At 38.3% G+C, this 24,036-nt stretch overlaps 1 protein-coding gene across 12 annotated transcripts in view; it reads right to left on the reverse strand.

Annotated features, from left to right (window-relative positions):
- Positions 1–24,036, reverse strand: part of JAKMIP1 (janus kinase and microtubule interacting protein 1) — a 231,060-nt gene that overhangs the window by 44,553 nt on the left and 162,471 nt on the right. For 8 of the 12 annotated variants that reach the window (XM_017727648.1, XM_017727644.1, XM_017727640.1 and 5 more), the window contains 6 exons: positions 22,350–22,496; positions 17,760–17,936; positions 15,496–15,552; positions 14,909–15,091; positions 6,151–6,393; positions 4,917–5,040 (listed from right to left, as the gene is read on the reverse strand). In XM_017727648.1, the coding sequence (XP_017583137.1) occupies positions 4,917–5,040; positions 6,151–6,393; positions 14,909–15,091; positions 15,496–15,552; positions 17,760–17,936; positions 22,350–22,496 (931 nt within the window). The remainder of the gene's footprint in view (positions 1–4,916; positions 5,041–6,150; positions 6,394–14,908; positions 15,092–15,495; positions 15,553–17,759; positions 17,937–22,349; positions 22,497–24,036) is intronic. The other 4 variants (XM_017727645.1, XM_017727646.1, XM_017727647.1 and 1 more) reach the window with 3 other exon arrangements.

Below are 24,036 nucleotides of genomic sequence, written 5' to 3' on the forward strand. Positions count from 1 at the left end.
AACAAAGAAAAAGAATGATCGGCAGAAAATCACTTCTTCCTATTATTTTAAACCCTATTTATTTATGCCAAACTGCATGCAATTATACATATATATAGGTGTATATATATGCACATAAATGTTTTATACATATTTATATGTAAATGAACACATTATTCTATGGTTCACCATTATCCTGACTGATAGGATGATCAGAGCCATAGAATGTAGAAAGACTACATTCCTAACTAAATATAAAAAGCCATTGTGTCTGATATATTCCATTTTCTGTCCTAGCCTTTGTTGTTCTCCTTATTCCCAAGAACAAGCTGTCGTGAGAAGGATGGTCCTAAGTCAATGCTACTAAGTGCCTGACCTGATGAGAATACATTTCTGCAAACAGATGTGTGAGGTTTTTTGGTTTAATCAGGCCTTAAGAGAAAGGTTTGTACTGTAGAAATCTTTCATGCATTATCTGGTTTTAATTAGGGGCTTTAATATCCATCAGGTTATGGCCTCAATGAAAAGGCTGTTACTAAGAAGGTATTAGATAGTGCTTTTACAAATCAGAATTGCTACTCAAAAAAAATATAAACAGGGATTCTTAGGGACTAGAGAAGATTTAATCATGGGCAACTTGTTTTTGTTCTGACTCCCACAAATACCAGTCCTGAGTATGAAGCTGAGTGACCATAGACTGACCAAAAGACCTGATCCCCTAATTTCCTATGGGCATGAAAGCTTTTTGTAGCACAAGGCAAGCAAAACATGGGGAGTGGCAGGCTTCAGGAGCAACCCTCCTGCATTTTCTAAAAATGTCCAATATACAGGAGAACCTAGAGTCAACACTGGCAGCTTGAGTTTTGTCCTCTTCCCAACTTTCCTGTGCCTTCCCAGCCTTCTCTAGCATATCAGTTCTCAAAGAGGGATGCAGACCATGTTCCTTCCACTGATTCTGATCAAACCATTTCTGCTGCAGACATTCCTAAGATGTAATGAGCAACTTTACCTTTTTAACTTGCATGATGAATTCTTTCTAGTTAAGTGAGACTCCATGCACAGCTGAGTGTAGACAAAATACCAGCCAACTTACTATTTTTTTAAATATTATGAATGCTATTTTCCTGAAAAATAAGAGAATTAGAAGTACTCTAACGCAGGAATTGCACTGACTAAAGAGAACTCTTTTAAAATATGCATGATCTGTCATTCTAGGTGTTCTGTTTCTTTGCATTTGAACACAAAAACTGGCATTACATTCCCTGTTTATGACCCTTCCTACCAGTAAAGAGCAAAACGGGTAATGCACAACTGCAGGAGAATGATAAGTTTTCTTTAATTTCAGGAAAATGCTCATTCAGTGTTGGAAGAAAGTGATGCAATTTTTTCCACCTGTTAGAGGAGAAAGGCTATTCTTTCCAGTGGTTTTTGGTTCTCAGATTCCAATTCCTCCCCTATAGTGGGTACAGACTACTTTACAATGCACTTGTAGTTTCAGGTACACTGTGAGTTTCCTTTTTATCTTTCACAGAGCCTTTAGAAAGCATTATGCACTATTTCAGATTACTGCTTCCATGTAATTCTGTTTCTAAGTAATACTTCTGTTAAAACTAGAGACAGAAGATACAACTTTGCTGCTGAAAACAGATATTTTGATTTTAGTATTAGGTAGCTCAAGTCTAGAAAAAAGAACTGGGCAAATATTGGCTGAATATGTTAATAAACACTTGTTTGATATTAACTATTGAGCCTAGAAAATAGTTTCCTGTGCTGTTTCAAACAATTTCTTTGGAAGTGGAAGAGTCTGAATGGGGAGCAGGCTCAGTGAGCATGTGTCAGTAGGCAGCATGCTGTCATCCAGCTTCCTTCCAAGTATCCTCATCACCCAGTCAAGTACAGATAATGCCATTCGACTCCTGCAGGTCCATGGATGGCAAACAGCAGACCAAAGGTGATTCAACACAAGCCAATTAAGATGTACTCTGCAAGCACATTGCTACTGATCACCCTCAATTTAAAAAACCCCTAAAAAATAATTTACAGAATAAGGACCAAAATTATTTATCCTGTATGACTCACTGAGCAAGCTCAGACTCCTAAAAGACCTCAGCTCAGCAGGACACCAGTATAGGAACCATCTGGTCCAACACTACATTTTGGGTCAGGTTGCAATAAATGACCATGTTTAAAGAATTTGAAGGGCCTTGTTTGATGGTGCAATGTATCATCTCATCTTCCTGTAGATTAATTAGTGCATAATTATTTGGTATGATCTGACTATCACTTCTCATTTGTCCATTCAGTAATGGGAAAAATGGAGTAAGACAGAGGTTTAAAAGAGAAAAGCTTTAGCTGACTCACCTTTTCCAGTACTGCTGCATGCAACTCCCCAAACTGATTGCTGCTAATTTATTGCCATTCCTCCACTGTAGTGTCCAAACTATCACAATTTTAATTAAGAGAAATAAAGAGCAGCAGAAACAGCTGCCCAAATGATAACTGTGGTATCTGCACGTCTTTAAACAATGCTTTGTAGTAGGAAGAATGGATATCTTAAAAAATTAAAACCGCAAGGAGCTACAGGATTTTAACTGAAATCTGTGACTTGTGAAGCAAAGCTATGAAGTGCCAGGACAGAACCCATTTGCTGGATGAATTGCTTGAGTCCATTTTGAATTATAATGCTTCAATGCAGGGAATATCCTTGCAAATATCTGCTCTTCCATCTATATCTCTGTGTCTGCAGCCCTTGCTCAGGCAGGCCAAATAACCTAATTAGCTTAATATGAAGCTTGAATGCTTAAAATAAACCACACTTATCTGTGATAGAAAGGGACTGGACTGACAAAGGCTTAATTTCATGGAAAGTGACTATAGCCCCAAACACAAAGTAGATAGCTTCACTAGGATAACAAAGATTTATTATCATATTATCACAGGGTATTATTATTAATACCCTTAATATTAGCACACTTCATGCATTATGATCTGACCTCAGACTGAACTTCCAAGCCTTATATTTCACTGTCAGTAAGATAAAGCTCCAAAAAGTTCTCACAATGTCTAATTTTTATCAACATAAAAGTTACCATGTTCAATATTTACAGTGGTTTTGCACATCAAAATATCTTAATACTTAACAAGGCAGCTGATGGCTGGATAGCAGTATGTCTGTCTTCAGAAGTTCTGGCCATGCACCAGGAAGAAGAGAAAGACACATAAAAGCAAAAGTCCACATTTTGGAATCTCACTGGTGCCTCCTGCTTAGGCAGCACTCAACAACATTGCTTCCAGGGACTGTTTCCCTTGGCATCTGGTGTGTGTTTTCTAAAGATATCCTGGATGAAGAGCAATTCAGTTACTGCTGTAAGCAACTGCACTGCTACCTTACTGAGCAATTGAAGGCAGGCTTCCACAATAAAGTGTGAGTGTGTGCATTAATATTTCATCAAAACCAGTCATTTTACTTCTGGCTTCCAAAAAGCAGCATCAAACAAGTAGTAACATACTATGAACTAACCGGGGTAATCGATGGAGGCAGAGGAAAAGCACAGGAACTGTGCCATGCATTGATGTGTGTGAATGTCCTTTTCTAATAAAAGTGATGAAAAATACAGAATAATGATAAAGATACATGAATAATGCATGTTTTCCAAAAGTATTAACTCTGGTGAGATCACAATATAAATCAGTATTTTGTGGCATTTACAACCATGCTCAGTTAAACTTCCCAAAGCCAACCAGCATTAGTGCCCCCATGTACCTGCACAGACACACTATTCCCTCCTCCTTTCCATAGCCAGGACCCACCCAAGGCTCCTGCAGCCCAGACCACAACTATTTGTGAGCCAGACTACAAGGAAGCACTGTCCTGGCAGTGTCAGCACACTTGCCTGGCACTCCATCCACTTCTCCCTGTGGCAGGGATTTGGCAGCACAGGGTGCAGTCTGAATCATCCATTCCTTGGACTCAGATGTTACTGTACCCATGATGCCCACACAGTCCCCTACAGAAAGTGGTTGTGTACATGCCCAGCAAAGCTACTCAAGCTAAGCTGCAATTTTTTACTTAAAAGCACCAATTGAAGGATTCTATTTTACAGATACTAGCCCCCACAGCAATACACTGAATATCCTTCTGTAGTTGGGCCTATTAGAAAAAAAAGGATTAATTTTTTAGAAGTATCCCAAGACTAAAGAAACACAGCAAAATTACCCTCTAATTTTTGTAGAATTAATTCCTAGGAAGCCCATGACACTACATTTCCTGAAGTCCCAAAGGAAACAGTTACACAAGAGAGATGTTCTTTGAGAACTTGCCAGTGCACACTGAAGAAATAGGTTATACATAAAAGCAAAAGTGATTTAATAGATTGTTTCACAGTTTCAGTTAAAAGAAAAAGCAAATCAACAAAAGGTGAAAAGAAAATAGGGAGGTGGCCTGGCTAATGAAAAGTCCATGTGTTTCAGTGATCTCAAATGTTCTATGAAATTTTGATCATGAAAAGTATCACAGCTCTTTTCCATGTAAATTTTCCAGTCATCTCAAACAAGTTGCTGGGCCATGCTAACTAGTAAAATATGTTTGTTTTAAAAAAATTACTAGTATTTTTGTATCAATGGGAAAAATCACATTGCTAAGATGTTTACCTAGTTTTATTTCTGCAGGTTTTATTCTTTCCCATGCAGCTGATTTCTCCCCACAGGATATCGACCTTTATTACTTGCTGACAACATGTCTGGCAAATAGCTTTCTGCTGTGGTAGCTGAGGTGGAGCCATCTGTTTTTTCTCTAGAGAGCCATGCCTTATTCATAATGGCATTTTTGTGTTTCATTCCCTGGGGAATAGCACCTGCATGCTGATCTCCTGTTTGACCCCAAAATTTATCATCACGTTTCGACAACTGATCCCTCCCCTTCGTGGCCCAGAACACACCAGGCTCCGGGGGCACCGCAGCATCCTTCATCCCTGACAGCACAGGCCAAGGGGCTTCCTCAGGGATCACGGGCGGGTTGGGACCAGCCCGCGGCTTTGAGCCGGAGGGGACAACTGAAGGTATCTGAGGAGGAAAGAGAACAGAAACTGTAACCTTGGATGTCCCTGTGTGTTTCTGTATCCTCTATGAAAACAGGCCGCTCTATGCATTGTGGCTGATTTCAGCTGTAGCCTCCCACATAACTGTACAACAAGCCCATGTCCTGCTTTCACTGGGGTTTAATTAAAGCTCATATGATTTATATAAAAAAAACCAAAACTCTGAGTTCATGAAGATCAATCAAAGAGCTACTTGCATTCTGCTCTTCATAATAGTTTTCTTTTAGGGTCATATTTTCACTGCTCTTTTGACGTGTGAGTGTGAGAGAGAAAAGGACCAGGAAACTTTATTTGAACTGTTACATATATCCCCTGGACTACATGACATGTTATCAGAATTCTGAGTCACCATTCCACTGCATAACAAATTTCTTAACTAAAAGGAAATCTCAGTATCTTGCATGTTCTTTTCATCAATGACAAAAGCAAAAACTATGCTTTTGCTTGTTTCATTGCATTTATTTTAATCCAAGATTATAAAGGACATTCAGTAGACTAATATTTTTAACTACTCTACCTAACTGGCTCCAGTAATTGCATATTTGAATTTTTATTCCATACAAGTATGGAGAGGTTATGTTTTCTCAGAGAAGCTGAAATCTCTTGCGTGTTTAGTTTAGCAGCAGACTGTCACAAATGCAATTGCAATTGATCAGCTCTGTTCTTAACAGGATTCCTGCAGTTAATGGAAATTACTATAAAGAGCTTCAGGGCATAGGAATAATTGGATCACTAAAAAAAAAAAAGAAAAAAGAGTTGGAGGGGGAAAAAGGTAGGACAAGACCAATATAACAATTTCTTTTTTAAAACATCCAACAATTTTCAAAGATTATCTTACCATGGAGTACCCCATGACGAAAACAAAATCTTTCAATTATTTTTACAAGCCCCGAGCCACTCTTACACAATGGGGAAGAAAATGCATGATGAAAGACATTAAACATTTATTATTGTCAGCTTGTTTAAACTAACAATCAACTGTGCATCTCTGGAGGGAATCATTCAAATATCTGTATCTTCTGCCAAGAATAAGAGATTTCACTAAACTAAAAACAGTAAGAAAACTTTTACTGACCTGGAAATTTTTGTGATGGTTTTCTCTTAGTTCTCGATGCAAGGCTATGATCCTCTCTAGGCTTGTTACTCGCATAGGAGAACCAGCACACACGTTTGGGGTGATGTGAGAACTGTGGAGGCCATCCACCCCTGGCTGAGAGTTTTCAGGTATGGACCCAGTCATCCCATTCCCTTTGGCACATGCCACATGATCCTCTGGCTGTCCATTAGCCTGTGAAATGTCTGTGGAGGAAGGCAGCACCTGCAAGAGAAAATAGCATTTTAAGAAATTCAAGATAGATTAAGTTTTCCAATGCTGTTCACTTTGGATTAGTGGAAGCCATTTGGATGAGTTCATTAAAATAAATATTCACAGAAATTAACTGTAAATAAACTGCATTTAGCAAAATAAGGAAAAAGATAACATACCAATTATACCTGTCTAAATAAAGAATCATGTATTCAACAACTCATCCTCAAAATAAAACAAAAAAGATCTCTAAGCTTTAACTGCAGCTGAAAATTCACCTTGGGATATTAAGAAAACCTATATTGAAACTAGAAAAAAAATTCTAAGTTTAAAAATTGTCTCATGTTAGTTCTCTTGAAGAATCTCAAAATTTCTAACAGGATTCTTTTACACACATATTGTCTCACTCCACACTATACAACTAACTCAGGTTTGTCTACCTCTGAATGCTCAAGAAAATTAAGCTGAACAGACTTCAAAAGTGTGTTAGTTTAACTGCATGAACTCTTATGCAGACCCTCCTATTGAAAACAAAAATAATATTAATTCAGTTGATCTTATTTCAACTCCAAATCAACTTTAACACCACAGCAAACTATCCTTTTAGATTATCTTCACTGAGATGCAGACAAATTTAGAGAGAAATGGCAGTTTAATTATGCACATTTTCATAACAGTTGCAAGCAGGAGTAGAAGATCTCCCTGAATATAAATGACTACTACAGGGCAATAGCACTTTATCATTCAAATACAAATTTAATATAGCTACCAGATTATTGTTGCATTTTTTCTTGCAATTGCAAGTCTTACCATTTCAGCCTTCGGGTTTTTGAACAGTTATTTATTTCTAAAATAATACACATCATTATGCATTACCATCTCATTGCCATCAGTCCTCGTGCAAAAGCTCCAGAAATGCAGATACTATAAATATGCCAGGTCAGGAAGAATTACTTAAAAGAAAACACATTTTACTTAAAATAATATATTGTTTTTGCTCTGTGCATCTTTATTGAGTTTTAGCTACATCACATGTGTCCATTAAAAAAAAGAAAAATCAAAGGACTTTGAAATTCCAGAGCAGTGTAAGACTGCTCTGAAATGACCCAACAGAAAGATGAGCATTTATTGACAAGCTTCTGCATCTAAATATAGTTCTATTATGACATGAAGACAAACACACAGTGTTGTTGCCATTTCACCTCCTGTCCTTGGCTCCCCATCAGCAAAGGGAACCAGTTCTGATGAATTGTGGCCATTGGTCTCCTTAAAGTACCCAACACGAGCATGTGTGGCCAGCTGGGACACTGCCCAGGAGCAGCTGCCACCTGGATCCTTTACTCCAGGCTGAACAGGCCAGGGAACAAGGCAGGCACATCCAGGAATGGAAGGACCACTCACACTGGCCAATTTGGGGCATGGAATTTAGACTGCTGCTCTTCCCTAAAATATTTACTTTCTCTATGCTGATTACAGAGGGGGCCTGTGACATTATCTGGATATTGCATTTATTTAGGTAAGGTGGCATGAATACCCAAATATATCCTAGCATTGCAGGCACAGATCAGTTGGAAAGTGAAAGCTTACATTTGGATGTTCCCCTCTAAACACAGGAGCCCAAGGCAGCTCCAGAAGTCCTTGGTTTCTTACCAAGGTTACGAGTGCAGTATCTCTCCCCATCACTCACAAAAAAAGCCAGCTGGCTTAAAGCGATGGTGGGGTCACAAAGGTCAGCCCTGAAATGTTTTGAGGCATGAAGATATTGGATCTAAAATTATTTGATGAGAATTTCCTCACTACAGGAAGCACAGTTAGAGGCATTTGTGGTGATAGATGAGAGTGAGCAGGAGCAGAACAAGTTCTGGAGCTCAATGACCCATGCAAAGGCAAATCACTGTCCTCCTCATAGGCAGGAGAGCTGGTAAAGCTGCCAGAAAAAAACACACCACCAAATCAAAGCTGTGACACTGGCACAAGTCATTTCTAGAAAAATAACTTCCTTCCAGGGGCATTCCTTTCCTTCAACTCTTCACTCCACAGACCCTTTTGCCTCTGGGAATTAGCAAATTCTTCTGCAGCCAAAGTAGGGACACTCAGCAGAAAGCAGGGTTAATGCAAACCCCAGTGAATGAAGATGCTACTACCCTGACAAAGATTTCACAGTATAGTCTGCACTACATTTGAAAGGTGGTATGATTCTCTCAAAAAGACTCATCTTTGGTGTGTCATAAGACTAACACTAAAGATCACATTCTCTATAGCACTGAGGATGCAGCTAAGCAAAAATTCTGCATTTTGTCTCAATGCCAAGACATTAACTTGTTCTTTTTAAGGTTTTTTAATTTTTTTTTTTACAATATTTATTCTATTTTCCTATTTTCCTATGATTTTTTCTTTCCTCTCAATTTTCCACAAATTACTTTACCTAGGAAGAAATGAAAATATTGTGATATTTGACCAAAACTCAGAAGAGGGTAAACTTGCATAATGCCAAGCTCTAGAAAGGATTGCTATTGAAACCAAAAAACATCAGCTTCCCCCAACACTACAAAAAAATTAGACAGTGGTGTCAAAGAGAAGATGAAAATGTTTTAATTTATCCGGATATTTTTAGTTGTACATTTTACGTTAATTTAAATTCTATTTTTTATCAGAAAATAAAGGTTGGTTAGTTTTAAAGCTTTTCTTTTTTTTAGTCATGGCTATTCCTCTATTGGCATTTGCTGTTCTAGACAAACACATGCTGTTGCCCATGAACTACAGCAAAAACCACTGCTAAAATATCTGTATTATGGATGCAGTCAGGAAATTGATCTAAATCTTGTCAACTAAACCAAATTTTACTTTCAAATGGCACTAATCTTGAGTAAGAACCTTCTCCTCAACCATCACAAATTCTTGAGATGGCTCTATCCAAACAATCATATAATTATTGAACAGCTTTATCAGTTATTTCATTGGAAAGGCCAGGCTGCCATTAACTTTTTTTAAATCCGTATTTCACGCCTTTCAGTGTTTTTAATAATTTCTCTAAAAGTTAAAAATAACATACCTCTCAGCAATGGACTTTACCCTTCTTTAAAAAAATTACTAAATAACTAATTCCACTCTTTTATCCACTTGGATGATGATGATTCCAATGACTCAAGGCATGGTTTTTGTAATGTCAGGTAAAAAAAAGGCCTCTTCTTGCAAAGAACCTTTTGCCTTGAAAGATTCCTTGCTCTTGATCAGCCTTGTCACAAAAAGACTGAAAGTCCAAAGTTAAATTCTTTCTCCTGTCTGAGGGTGGGACTCATCAGACCAAAGCTATTTTCCCCTGGCCCCCTTGACAACCACTGCAGTCCAACTTCTATGGCTCTTCCCACCTTATCACAGAATCACAGGATGGGTCAGGCTGGAAGGGACCACAGTGGGTCATCTGCTCAAGCAGGGTCATCCCAGAGCACATGGCACAGGTTTGTGTCCAGATGCTTCCTGAGTATCTCCAGTGAGGGAGACTCCACAACCTCTCTGGGCAGCCTGTCAGTGCTCAGTCATCTGCACTTACCTAAAGCAGGTACATAAAATGGGCAGGATAATTCCTTGGAAGTATGTCTTGACTGTGAAAATAAATAGATAAACTACCACGGATGACTGTCGGACGTACAGACATTATACAGGAAATGTATCTCACCCTCAGTGCCAGAAAAGTCTCTGACCTTAACAACCACGCACAAACCATTTTAAACAAATCATCAGAGAATTTAATTTCAGGCCTATTTCCTTCGAATATGATTCAAATATGGAAAATGGCGATTTCTTACAAAGTGGTGAGTAGAAATACAAACTAATAAACAAACAAAAAGCATTGTTCTACCAAAATCAATCTCAGAAGAAATCCCTTGACAGAAAGAAGAATTAAGCTATGCTGTTCTGCACATTTAATCCCTATTCTGTAAAACAATTCACTGCACTGGACACATTCTTTGCCTGGAGCTTTCCATCCATAAGGTTTAAGATGACTGCATGAAAAGCATTAAAAAGCACTACCATTTATCCCTATATTCCTTGCACAAATTCCCTTTCAGTCCCAAGAAATGAGGGCAAACAGCCACAATGGTTTCAGATCCACTATGGAAAGAATATAAAAACTATATCATCAAGTCAAAGCCTTCCAGCACAAGAGAAATTGGATGAGTACAGCAGAATTTTCCATTACAGACATCCAGACAGAGGCTGTTGGCTCAATCATTTGAGGGAAAGGATTAAACATACTCCTGTTTCTCCACACCTAGCCCAAAAGAGAGAGGAAAGGCCCAAAATACCGCACAACCCTACAGGCTGGGCTGAGTCCATGGGAAAGGCAAGCCAAGCTCACTTGCTCCTCTGTGTGGTTCTCTGATCCATCAAAAGCAGCATGGACACTGCCTCATGTTCAAGCCAGCCAGACTGGGTAAAGCCTGTTTCTTAAACTGCGAGTAGACACTTAAACTCAGGAAAAAATCAGGCCTCCTCTTTCACATGTTCTATTAGTTGTCTGGAACATCTTCACTTGCTTCCTACTTTTACCAACCCAAGTAAAGCAGCTGTTGCAAAGCCAAGTCATAGTCCTTTTTTTTTGGTGTTTTGTGAACATGAACGTCCAAGATCAGTTGATGAATGCTGTCCTGTGTTCTTTTCACTGGGAAAGGCAGAAAAACAAGAACTGTTAATAATGTCCCTGAATTAATTCTACAAAAGCAAAAAAACAAAGATGAGGCCAAGGTCCTTCCAATTAAAAAAAAAAAAAAAATCAGCATTCAAAAGGAGGTGATTAAAATGGGACATGACAGAAGGCCAAAAATGGACACATATTCTGTGTCTGACATTGGGTGTGTGAATCCCAGCTATGGCATCGTGCCGAGTGCCACGTGCACCCGCTGGAGGCAGCCCTTGTCCCAGGAATGTGTCCTCTTCAGCCCCATGCTTTCTGTTTTCCAGACATAAAATAAGACAAGGTTTTAGGATGTTTGTATTGCCAAAATTTATTATTGCTCCACTCCAAGGGGCAATGGTTTCTCAATTTAAGTCTTTTAAAAAGAAAATATATCACAAAGGCTTAGAAATTAACTTCTTCATGCCTCCAAAAATTTCAAGTCCATATTAGACATACGTTGTCATTCCAATGCCTGCCCAAAAGACTATTTTTTTCAAAACTGAGAGGCAGCATTTTTTCACCATCCTGCACAGAATTTTTGCTTTCACCACAGTGACATAGGTGGTGGATGAAAAAGAATTGAAATAAAATCCCTTTTGTGCAATCATATATGTTTATTAGGATAAAAACCCACTAAAATTAAATTAAATTAAATTATATTAAATTGATCAATTAAACTAAATTACAAATAAAGAGCTTCACGGTGTACAGTTTTATGGTGAGGAAAATTAATTCAAAATCTAGTCCTCTTTAAATGGGTTTATTAAGAGAAGTCTTTTCTGAACATATTACTCTAGCAAATATCTGACTTCACTGAAGAGTGCACTGCTGGAACAAAATCATGAGATACTACATGATTCAAGCAAATTTTATTTCTCACTCACAAACATTTGAATTTAATGCTGGCCTGTGAAAATAATCAAGAATGACAAGCCTCAAAATACGTGCTGCTCTGCTAAACTGAACTGATGGAAGTCTTGAGTTAGTCAGCAAAATAAAGCCATAGGGACAACAGGGATTTATCATGTCTGAGAACAGAGCCTTGAATGTTGAAAGTGAAGTCTGAAGAGAAGCTCCAAAGATGGTGGGTTTTGCAAAACACTGTCTTCATGGTTTAGTATTTTAATTGGGATGAACATTAGGGAGAAAATACTTCTGGCAACAAAAGGAAATGACCAACCATCCATTGTGTCCTGAATAAGCAAAGAACTGGTTTGCTTTGGCTTGTAAGCACAAGTAACTTGGTGATGCCCATAAGTCTCCAACAGAAACTGAGGCATCCTAGCACTCAGCTGGGGCAGCTCTATCCCCTCCATATGTAATTCCATGTAGAGATGAAAAAGAAAAAATGAAGAGTTCTTAATAGAACTATAAACAAATTTTTTCTCTGAGAACATGACTCAAAGATTTTACTGAACTACAAAAGGCCAGGCACTGAATTGAATACAGAGTCCCCATTCCTTTCAAAGGGCTCTGGATCAGCTCTTCATGCATCACTGCAAACTTTGAGCTGAAATTCATCAGTAAGTCAAGGCACAGAGGTCTGATGCCAATATGTGACAGGCTTCCATTTCTTACTGGGTCCAGTAATGAATAAAGCTGATTGCAAATCTTTAATTTAAGAAGGGGGAAAAAAAAAAAAGGAAAAAAAAAAGCCATCCACCAGGTTTTGTATAGTAGAATTCAAATCAGGTTTTGTATAGTAGAATTCATACGTTAGGAATGATGTAGAAGTAAAAAATTGAGGGGAAGGAATGAGCTTTCAAAGGAATTTTATATAAGTGGATGTTGGGCATAGCTCTGGAATCTTAGATGTGAAGTCCAGTGAGAATAAGAGTTGAAAGCAAGAAACGAAACTTCCGAGATGAAAAGTCAGTTCACTTCAACATATGTCTACAGAATTCAGTACAAGATCTTTTAAACCAAAGGAATGTATCACATGAATATGAAACAGTCTCTCTCTCTTTTTTTTTTATTGTCATCATTATTAAATTAGTAGTAGTGAAACATGGACATATTTTCATTGAAGTGTTTTCCATTGGAAACCTAATGCAAGAAATACACATTTTTCATGGGAACATACAACTTCCTTGGCAGTAAGGTTTCTCCCTGTTACATATGGAACTACTTATCACAGATCAGAAGGGCCTTAAGCTCAGTGTCAAGATGCCCAGTAAGACCCAGTCTGTTCTCTGCATGATAAAAAACCCCAGACTTGAATCCCGTTTGTGCCTGAGCCTAAGTGAGACCTCTGGCCACTATGGTGCTGGACACCATGGGAAGGGGTCTGTGCTCCAGTTAGTATGAACAGATAAATATCTGTCAAAGCAGGGAATTTGATGTGGGGCTCCATGCTGCAGATAAGTTCACTGGATATCAGAATATAGATTCAATCTCATTCTCTCTTGCTGAACCTGCTAAGTTGTGTGATAATTGAACATTGAGGGAGACAGTGTGAATGTGAACAGTATTTTGATATTTATTGCGTTGGAAAGCTTTATTAATGCTCATCTATCACAGCCATGTCTGAGAAAATGTCTGAAAGCAGTGGAGCACCATCTCCCTTCTGACAGATGAGTTCCTGGCCACAGTCACATAAAACACTCCTGCGCAGTGGGAGCTTGGGTGAGGCAGTAGTGGTCCCACATGTGAGGTACTCAAAGGAGACACAGCCAGACACAGAGTCCTGTCCCATCCTGCAACCAGGAATCAATCCACCTTCTCCTTAACATGCAGTTAAATTGGCTCTTGCCACAAAAATAAGTATGTCTGAGTGATAGCGTGCAACACTTAGTAACACTGTAAGAATAAGCACTATAAATGTGATACAGAATACCACTCAGTGTGCAAAACCACAAAATAATCAGAAAAATAGCCCAGTGGATTTACTATAATATATGCCCATTTTGAGCATCTTTTGCTGGTGAAAATGTGAAGTGTCATTAAGATACATTATTTTTATGTATTCATTTTGCAGTGCACTGTGATAGCTGAAGTACAATATATAGTATGAACCAATATTCTGTGTTCTGCTGTGACAAGCACACCGTATTATACAAATGTGTAACACACAGTATTTCCTCCCCCTTCTTTTAACCAAAGATTCTACTTGAGTGCACTTGACACAAATATTACCAAATATCGTTTGGGTACTTTTGCAGGCTTTTTAAAAAATAATAATAAGAAACAGAAAATTAAAAGGAAAAAAGAACTTGTTGGTGGCTACTGAAGCACTGCAAGGGAATTCCTGTTTCTTCAGGTTTCCAGACTGAGATTCTTGTCCTTAAGAATCTACTTAAGGTGCTACTCCAAAATTAGGAAATTTATTCCCACCATCCAAAATATTAATGACAATATTGAACAGAATCAGGTGTGAAACCGACTATCCCACTTTTGCCTTGCCAGAGAAACACAAGTGACTAACTCCCTTTTCAATACAAATGTCCACTGAGTTGACTTAAGTCTTAAAATAATTGACTGTTGATATTTTTTTTCCTGACTTCTTCACAAATCTGAAACAATGCATTGTGCAGGAAAAAAATGCAAAATTCACATTTAAAATAAAATCGGGAAATATGTGCTGCATTATCCATCAGATACTTAGTCAAAATGTCAGGGGAGTGTTTCTTTCATGGAACACTGATGCACTTTGCTATAAGCTCCTGAAATTTAAACCCTGCCTACAACAGTAAAATGGCCAACTCCACTGATTTGTCAGAAGCAATATTTATAATAAGCAATGAAATATATTTTATAATTACACACTGAGTCTCACTAAACACTTTGAAAACCACCACTTAGTTCAATAGTGGAAACATGAGGATCCTACGAGGAAGGACAAGCACTTACCTCTTGATCACACACTGGTGTAAAAGCAACTATGTACTCTGCCAGGGTCATGTCATCCACCAAGTTTTTCACCTCTTCATCAAATGCAGAGTTAATAATTCCTTGCCTCTGGAATTCGCCATGCATTCTCCTAATGAAGCTGTTCCTTTCCTGGCACTTTTGGGTGAGGCAAGCCAGCTTAGCCTGTGTGGCATGAACACCAACATTCTATGGTTCTGTGATTTCACTCACTGCTGAGACTGCAAGTTTATATTTTGTGTCTGATCTGAAATTCCACACGTTTTGACCCAAAGCTATCGATTGCATTCCTATGTCTCTACATCATTAGGTGCCTCTGCACCTTCAAGAGCAGTACATGTGCACAGATAAACTGGAAAGAGATGTTCCCTTTCCATGAGCAAGATCCCCCTTTTGACAGGCTGAAGAGCAACCTTGCAATAATGTCAGTGAGCTCTTGCCTAAGGTGAAGCCCAGTAGCACCCAGCTAATCAGGGACAACTACAGAAGCAGTCACAGGCACAGAAGCCTGGAAGCAAAGGGATACACCTTGTGTAGGTCCCAAATCAGTGTTCAGGGAAACACACTACCTTCAGAGGAGCTAATGTCAGCTTCACTTCAGACTTTCTCTTCTGTAGTTCTTTGTCCTGAAAGATTTGAAAAATATCCTGTATCAATTTATCCAAGAAGCACTTTAAAATACTCTAGCAGTTTTTTGGTATCTGTTTTAGACCTGACTCTGAGGTGTACACTTTGCATATCTGTGTGACCCTGTATCACAAACAAGATGAATCACTGTAAGGAGCTGGTTGCACACAGATAGGTTCTGGCATACAAACACTGCCCTACTCACATTAGCATTGGTCTTAAAAATTAAGAAAGGCTTTTGGATGTTCTTAGATGGAGCCTTATATCAGTGAGGTTACTTCATCAAACCAGCATCACAGTAAAGACTTGGTATCCTTCATCATGCACTCATGTTCATATTTACTCTGTGAATCTTTCAAAACAGTCTTTGGGGGAAAATTTTCACTTTCATTATCAATATTATATTGTAAAATTAGAGAAGAGAGAAGAAATTTTCTGCATGTATATTCCACTCTGAAAAGTGAACATCAACAACCTTCTACTCTGACACAGCTGATACATGTCCTCTATTAGTAGGTGAAGCAGGGTGGGCCAGATGACTTAGTCTGTACCTTATGATTAAAATCTACTGATGATAACCCTTTTGTCTGATTATGCAGAAAAAATATAGTATCTTGCCAAGAAAAATCCATTACCATTATGAATCATTACAGTATTTTCGACAATAAAGTACAGATTCTTTGCATTCATTTTGCCTGAAAATTTACATTTCTGCAAAGTTTACAGTAAATATATTATATGCTTCATTAAAAAACTTTTATGAGAATTCAGTTATGCTGAAAAAGATCACATGGCCCTCAGCTAATAAATTGTGGGCTTGGGAGGAATCAGGGCAGGCAGGACAGGGAAAACATGTCTTTACATTGCACTAGCACTGGGGGAACAAAAAAGATCTGGCAGTAGGGTCCCTGCACTGGAGACATTCAATTCTTGATGAGGCAGGGAGCAACATATTTTGAAGATGCAACAGAACAATTAAGATTTTTCTATTTATATGGACAGCATGTCTCACCCTTTACTCACCTACCATCTGATATCACACCAGACACTACAAAACAGTTTCATTTTACCAGCACCATTCTTCTAAGAGGCATCCCCTAATCCATACCTGAGAGAAGCCACTAACCCTCTTTACAGGGCTGGTTTAGAGCAAACCACAGCACATGATGAGGCTAGGAAAAACAAAACCAAACCACCACCACCACCAAACAAACAAACAAACAGAAACTGAAATTGTAAAAAGATGGATCTACTGTGGAGAAAGTAGAATGAAACTTGTTCCCAGTAGGGAGAAGACAATAATCTCTTGTATTTCAGAGCAGAGACAGAGGAGAAGGATGTTCTACTTGTATCAGGCTATGAAGAACAAAGAGCACTATTGAGAACATGCCATTTACTAGCTGTTTCAGAGTCTGATGGGCAATTCCAATTTGGCTCACACTGTAACTATCATCCCTTTCCAAAATACAGTTCCCAATAGGAAAGAAAATCAATGGGAAATAAGTCCTAGGAGGAATTTGTTTCCACCCAAGAGTTCAGTAGCTGCAGTCACACTTACAGAAGCAGCTTTGCTGTCACACTGTAAGGCAGCAGCTTTGCAAATCTTAATGCACCTGCTCTGGTTTGTCAGGTGAAATTAGTACACAAGTGTGAAAACTGCTTGTGTAAGTACACTTGTGCATACATGGGGGTTCTCACCAGAATAACTATGACAAAAATCCAACCCACACACCTATCTGAAAATGTGTTACTGAAACTCTTCATGTGTACCCCTAGCAGATGAACAAAAAAAGTCAGGAAAAACTCTATCAAAATTCTGTCACTAGCTTGGTGTTTCATAATCTGATAAAGTGGAACAACAGAGTCAGGAATGTTAAAAATCCTGACAATTTAAGCCAAGGAGGTGGCTCTGTAGAGAATTTCAGCATCACTTTGCTTGCATTACACTATGGGGATTAATTAGAGCAGAGACTGAACTTTCATGATCATCTATCATTTTTTCATAACATGGATCACTCAGGCAGTTTACATCTTTTACTTATTTCTCTGAAGTCAGGGGTACTTTTATATACCTGGAAACCATTTAATTATCCTCATATTCATTCCCAGGAAAGAAGACTATTTTGCTTTTCCCCTTTGAAAATAAAGATGTAGAATCTGACATCTAAGCTCACATTTAAGCACACAGAAAACGACTTTATGATACCTTTTCACATAGCTGAGCCTGAAGGAGTTCCACTTCATTCTGCAAGTCATGAAACTGATTTTGTAATGCAGCCTGGTCCCTGAGCTGGGCTTTCAAGGTCAACACTTGCTGCTCTAATCTCTTACTGGCTATTTTATTCACCTCTTTTTCCTGGGCATCCTTCAATGTGTACACAGGCTAGAGAGAAAATACACAGATTTTCAATTTAGGTGTATAAAACAACAAAAATATTCTTAATCATGTTTTATACCACAAAACTTCTCAATCAATATAACTACCTACCTTGTACATCAAAAAGAAGTAAGCTGATATAAAATGTATGATTCCAAAACTTCATGAACATATTAGCACTAATATTTTGCACTAACCTTAAACTCTTTATATGTAAGGAGTACTTGACCCCTGTGAGAGCAGGTATGGAATTGGATTTTCACAACATTTCTTCAAGGTAAATATTTGTATTGTAATAATTTAATAAATGGGAAACTGGGCAAAGACAGATTAAGTGACCAACCTGTGGTCACATAGTGAGTAAGAAAAAACCTCAAAAGTTCCCAGTCTCCTGCTTCAACAAGAAGCTATATAATATGCTTCTTGTTCTTCTACATATATTTATCTCAGAGAGATAATTTCTCTCCCAAATATATATTTGCTCTGGAAGATTATTAATAACACTGATCAGATTTTAAGTTTAAATTTCTATAATACTTTAAAATAAAATGGTTTTTACCTTAAAATGTAATAATAGTGATACAGAAGAAGTTGAAAGAGAAACTTCTGAATTTAACTCCTCCTCCCCCACTCTCTGATTTCTTTGCTTCCAATTTCATGCACTTAGATTGAAAGGATTAGTGAGAGCTCTAGATTGATGGTCAGCATCATAAGCTCAGTTCCTAGAAGTGACACTGCCAGATTAAACTTATAGATTTAGAATGAGGAAAATTGGAAGGAGAAGGAAGTATCCTGACAAACATTTATGCTATTATATTAAAAAAAAAATTGAGTTGGTACACACAGCTGGTAAAGATTTCTGATAATACAGTACATAGTCTAAAAGATTAAGCTAAAAATTATAGTCAGACCCATATACTGTGGTAAAACCATATAACTTTCTGACAAAACAGAATGATGGCTTGGTTTTAATGGTTACAAACATTGATACAACTGAGAGAGGAGCTAATACTCAGCCCTGCTGTACACCACCACAGTAAATTCTTCCCAGGCTTTCTGACAGCCTTTCTGGCTTTGACACCCTTGACTACAACACACTGAAGGCACCATTCCATAGGAAACAGCAAACTGAATTGTAGATCACATCACTCTGCCTGCAACACATCACTGCAACACAGAGAAGAACAGAAATATGACACTGTCATAGTGTTCTTCCTCATATGAAGCAAGTCCTCTGTGCACACCATTGGAGCATGTTGAATGCTTTGTACCAAACTTTTTGGCTCCCTCTTGTGTCAAGAGAACAATGGGAACTGCTGGACACATCAAGATGTATTAGACCAGGGCTGCAGGGACAAAAGCCTGAGAATGAGTCCATGACATGGTATTTTCCTCATCTTCTCTCCCCCACAAAAAAAGGATGTTAAAACCAAAAGGGAAACACTCCCTAACTCCTTTACTTATGGAAAAAAAGGCGGGGAAAGAAAACATTTGCATGAAGGTTAGAGACAGAGAAAAGTTCCCTCTTTCCTTTTGCATTTTGCTGACCTGCTAGCACTTTTCTGTAGTTTCAAAGCACAAATGATGCATACAAGATTTATATATAAGCACTCTGTCAGATGCCCCAGTTTGCAGTGACCATAGGTTATCTAGTCAAGCTCCAGAAGGATGAAGGACTCAGCAGCTGGGACTGGGAAATAACCAAAGGATAACTAAGCCCAAAACACAGCATTTAACACACTGCATTCTTGTAAAACCTGGCAAGATCACTAGTCTTTGAAGTTGGTGCCTAAATATTAAAAATAAAAACAGCATCTTGCTCTTGTTGTGTGAATTGTGCTTGTCTGAAAACTCAGTGAGAAAATGAGGAATATGACCTATTTGCTACAGGCTGTGACAGTCATCAGGGGTTCACTGGGGAAGCCTGGCACCTTATTTACTGTGTGCATTTCATGCAAAATTCTTCTATTAATTTTTAAAGCTGTAGATATTACCTTGCCCCCTTCCTGCTCACCCCCATATTTCTCTTAAATTCAGCCACAGCACCACTACTCAGAAGGCCACCTCAACACCCCAGAAAACTCACCCAAATACTCCTAGGCTAAAGTGTATTTCACCTGTTCGCAGCTTCACTGAAATAGAGTCCGAGCAGTAAGCTTCAAATATATTATCTTAGCTCTCTTTTACTTGCAATGAATAACACCATGACAGCCTTATGGAGTCTCAGGTGAGAACTAGGATCCCTGGGCATCAGGGAGTGTAGAACGTAAGACACGTTAAAAGTCCTAAAAGACACACTCAGAACACAGTATATCCCAAAGACCCAGAGTGCTCACATCTTCACTTCTTTAAAGCATTGCAGACAGAGGTCTTCCAGAAGAATGAAGTTTAGAACAGGAAAATTCATCAATTACTGTGATTTACTGCGTAAGAGTTTATTAATAATTTTGCAGAGTGAAAAACAGTTTTGGACAAGGGTGGCAAGTAACTGAAAACAAAAACCGGATTGCCAGTCAACAAAACTGCCCTCAGGAAGTAAAATGATGCTAGAAAAGTAGATCATGGTCCTTTTTGTGGCAAAAAGTCTTGTTTTTTCAATCTAGAAAATCTTAGCTCATATTTTAACACCTCACACAAACCCACTATCAACAGCTTGGTGTATATTAAAAAGTTTATTTTAAAAGTGAATTATTGAAATAAATTTGACCTTTGTTAAACTATATCTACTCTATTTTCTATCATACTACTCACTAAATTGTGCCAATAAAATCAATATTGTTTGGTTAAAACATAATGGACTTGAGTTATGCAGATAATTAGTTCTGCCACCAAACAGTGCAACTGAAGGATAAGCCCAGTTCTGTGATGTACATGGACTGCATCTTTGACCCTGGAATGAGACACATGTACTCAAAACTTTGACACTAACCCTACAAGTAATTCAATTGGATGAAGAAGTCAGACCTAAATCAAACAGCATCACAGTATTGCATAAATACATACTACTGATCAATAAACACTAATTTGAAAACATTAGTTGTTGGAGGGATTTAAAAGTGACAGGGTTTTTCAGCAAAAGGCTGACCTGCACATTTTCCAGTGTAAAAACATCCTGCCAAAGGTTGATGAATTTTATTCTCATGTGAGTCACAGAAATAATTAACATCTTACTTTATTGACCAATAGAATCCACAATAATTGCCCCAGACTATCCCCAAACAAAAGGATTAAAGCTCCATTTCCCAAAAGTGCACCCAAAATCTTAACTAGCTTAAACAAAACAAGTGACACGTTTCTTTTTATTTTCAAACAATTTGGGAGTTTCTTCTTGCTTGAAATAGATTCCACTGTATTAGGATGCTACATGCCAATACATCACAATGACATGAAAAATCTGTACTTCTTTTTCGTTTAACAGTCAGAATTCAGCTGTCTAAACACCAGCCCTAAGTGCCATATAGGGTGTACAAGCGACCATGAAGTAACTGCCTAGGACTTCCAGGTGGCCAACTACACCCTCAGCCAGGATGCCCTAAGACCTTTAACTGGGGTAAACTGTGACATTTAGGCAGTGGAACTGATCTCAGAATCCTTATACTTTCCAGAATTTGTTTCTATTTTCTTCCAAAGTCATATCTATCCAACCTGCTCAAAATGAATTTGCAAGTATTGTAGATTGCTACAAATGTACTTTTCCAGCTGTAGAAATTGCATATTTCTTCTTTGCAGCTTACCAGTTAAGGAGGACAGAAATAATTTCAGGGTTAGCTGAAAAGTCTTGATAAAAGCTGCTTCCAGAAGATTATTCAGTAACTAAAAATCTTTACATAGAACACTTTATTTTGGTGGAAAACATAAACCTGTATCAAGACAGAGAACCACCGGAAATTTAAAAAATGTTTAATTTACAGCAAAACCAGAATTTCTGTGATATAAATGCATTCTAGTGAGACAGAAAGATATCCTGGATTTTGGGGACACATATTTGGGCCACATGTGCCCATTAAAGACTTTGACTTTAATCCACACCATCTGTTCACAGTGTCATTTTGCCTGTCCAAATCCAGCAATCAGGGCTACAAGGCCTGAAATCAGGGCAAAAAGGCCAAACACTGGGAACACTGGAGACTCCTCCAAGACCTTTCATTAAGGCCACCTGAAAATTACTTTGGCTCAAGAGAGCAGAACAAGAGCCCTCCTAAACAAAAAAGTGAGGTGTTTATAATGCCCATGACTCTGGACTATTCTGCAGACAGATGGTCTACCTTGTAAAACATCTGCTCACTTTTAAGTTTCCAGTGGCTGGAGAGGCTGTACACTTGCTTCAAACCTATTCCCAAGAACACTAATGGGTGTTTCTTCAGCCACAACACTCCCTCCCAAGGAACATGCATTTCTCCATTCCATTTACATACATACCATTGGTTTGCAGTGCTGCTTTCCCTGCATTTTGTCCCCAACTTCTTGCTTAAGGCAGTCTAATTCTGAGAGAGCCTGTGTCAAACGAGTTTTCATTTCTTTGTACCTTGTTTCAGCGAAACCAAGTTCTCTGTACCACTTCTGAGCCTAACAGGAAGAACAAAAATTACTGAGTATAATTAGTCCAGCAGTGGTATCATTTTTCAATACCAGCTTACAACCACAGATTTGAGGCTGCTCTCTACATCATAACTTTTGGACTGTTATAAACTGATTAAATTAAATGGAATTATACAATACACTACAATATTATCATAAGAAATTAATGCAATTTTAGAAGGACATCCTATAGAATATCTCACTAGCTCTATGCGAAAAATAGTATTTAGATTTATTCTAAATGTGAAGGTACCATGAATATTTTGAATAAAGTTTAAAAAAGCAGTGGTGTATACAAACATGATTTCAGAGATTACATCTTTGAAAGCCCTCAGAGCAAAGTGAAAGTAAGTTTTTATTAGCTGGGTAGGGGAAAAAGTTTTTCTTGAGGAATGTTTCCTGGTTTCAGCTGGGACAGAGTTAATTTTCTCCTTAGTAGCTGGCACAATGCTGTGTTTGATTCAGTATGAGAAGCAAAACAACAATGTCAAAAATGAAAAATGAAAAGAAGGGGAAAAAAAGCCCTCCCTGTGTTCACCTTTTAATTCTTTCTAGGGTGTCTTTATTCCACTTACACACATTAACTGTAGCTTTAAAAACAAAAGCAAACCCAAACCAAAAATCACAAACAAGCCCCTCAATAGCTCTGCTGGTCACCTGACAGCAATCTCTCCTTCATATGATAGATCATTTTTTCCTCCCTTCTGAAGCAAAGGTTTCACATTATTTTAAGTAAACTGAGGAAAGTATTGTAACACACAACTTCTGTATAACACACAAAAGGATTAGAAGGACCCAAGTTAATTAGATTTTACAAAAGAAACAAAAGTAAAACTGTATCTTCATGTTCAAAAGACAAGGTCAGAAGTCCTTGCCTAAACATCCAACAGTCATCCAAATCCATCCCTTTATTCCAGTTGCCTCACCTGAAAGCTGGGAAGTCTTATAAAGCAGTTGTCAAAGGACAATAATTTTGTACAACCACCATGAAAACCCTATTGCTATTTTTCTTTTACATAGTCAACACACATGTTGGCTGCCAATGGTTTGTCCACAGGGAGTGTGAGTGATGCCTGTTACAGCCCTATAAATATATACTTGCCATAAAAACAATACATTCTGCTTAGACGTGCATAGAGTGGAGATTGACTAATAAAAAATAGGAATGTGAATATCTAGGGCATTTGGAAAGGCACAACACTGAAAGCTTCCTCAGATGGAGTCAAAAGTGCAGATTTACTCGAGAGAGGCACAGAACTACCCCATCCAAACAAGTCTCCAAGTAGGTGGTGCTGGACTTGGTGTGGAGAGAAGGGGCAGCATGTCTGGCAGTGCCTCTGGATATGGCAAAGGCCTGACAGCGCCAGGCTGCACAGGATCTAGCTTCTCATTCAAAAACTACTTTCAATTCAGGTTTGCAGTAACCCTCAGTGCTTCTGCTGCCTTCTCCTCCTGCTTATTCTCAGTGATGTAGAGGGAAGCAGCCTGCCCAGAGATGGCCAGAGTAGGCAGGTTGTTGTGTTTGGCT

This window comes from Corvus brachyrhynchos, unplaced genomic scaffold, assembly GCF_000691975.1.
Source record: "Corvus brachyrhynchos isolate BGI_N302 unplaced genomic scaffold, ASM69197v1 scaffold80, whole genome shotgun sequence".
NCBI lineage: Eukaryota > Metazoa > Chordata > Aves > Passeriformes > Corvidae > Corvus > Corvus brachyrhynchos.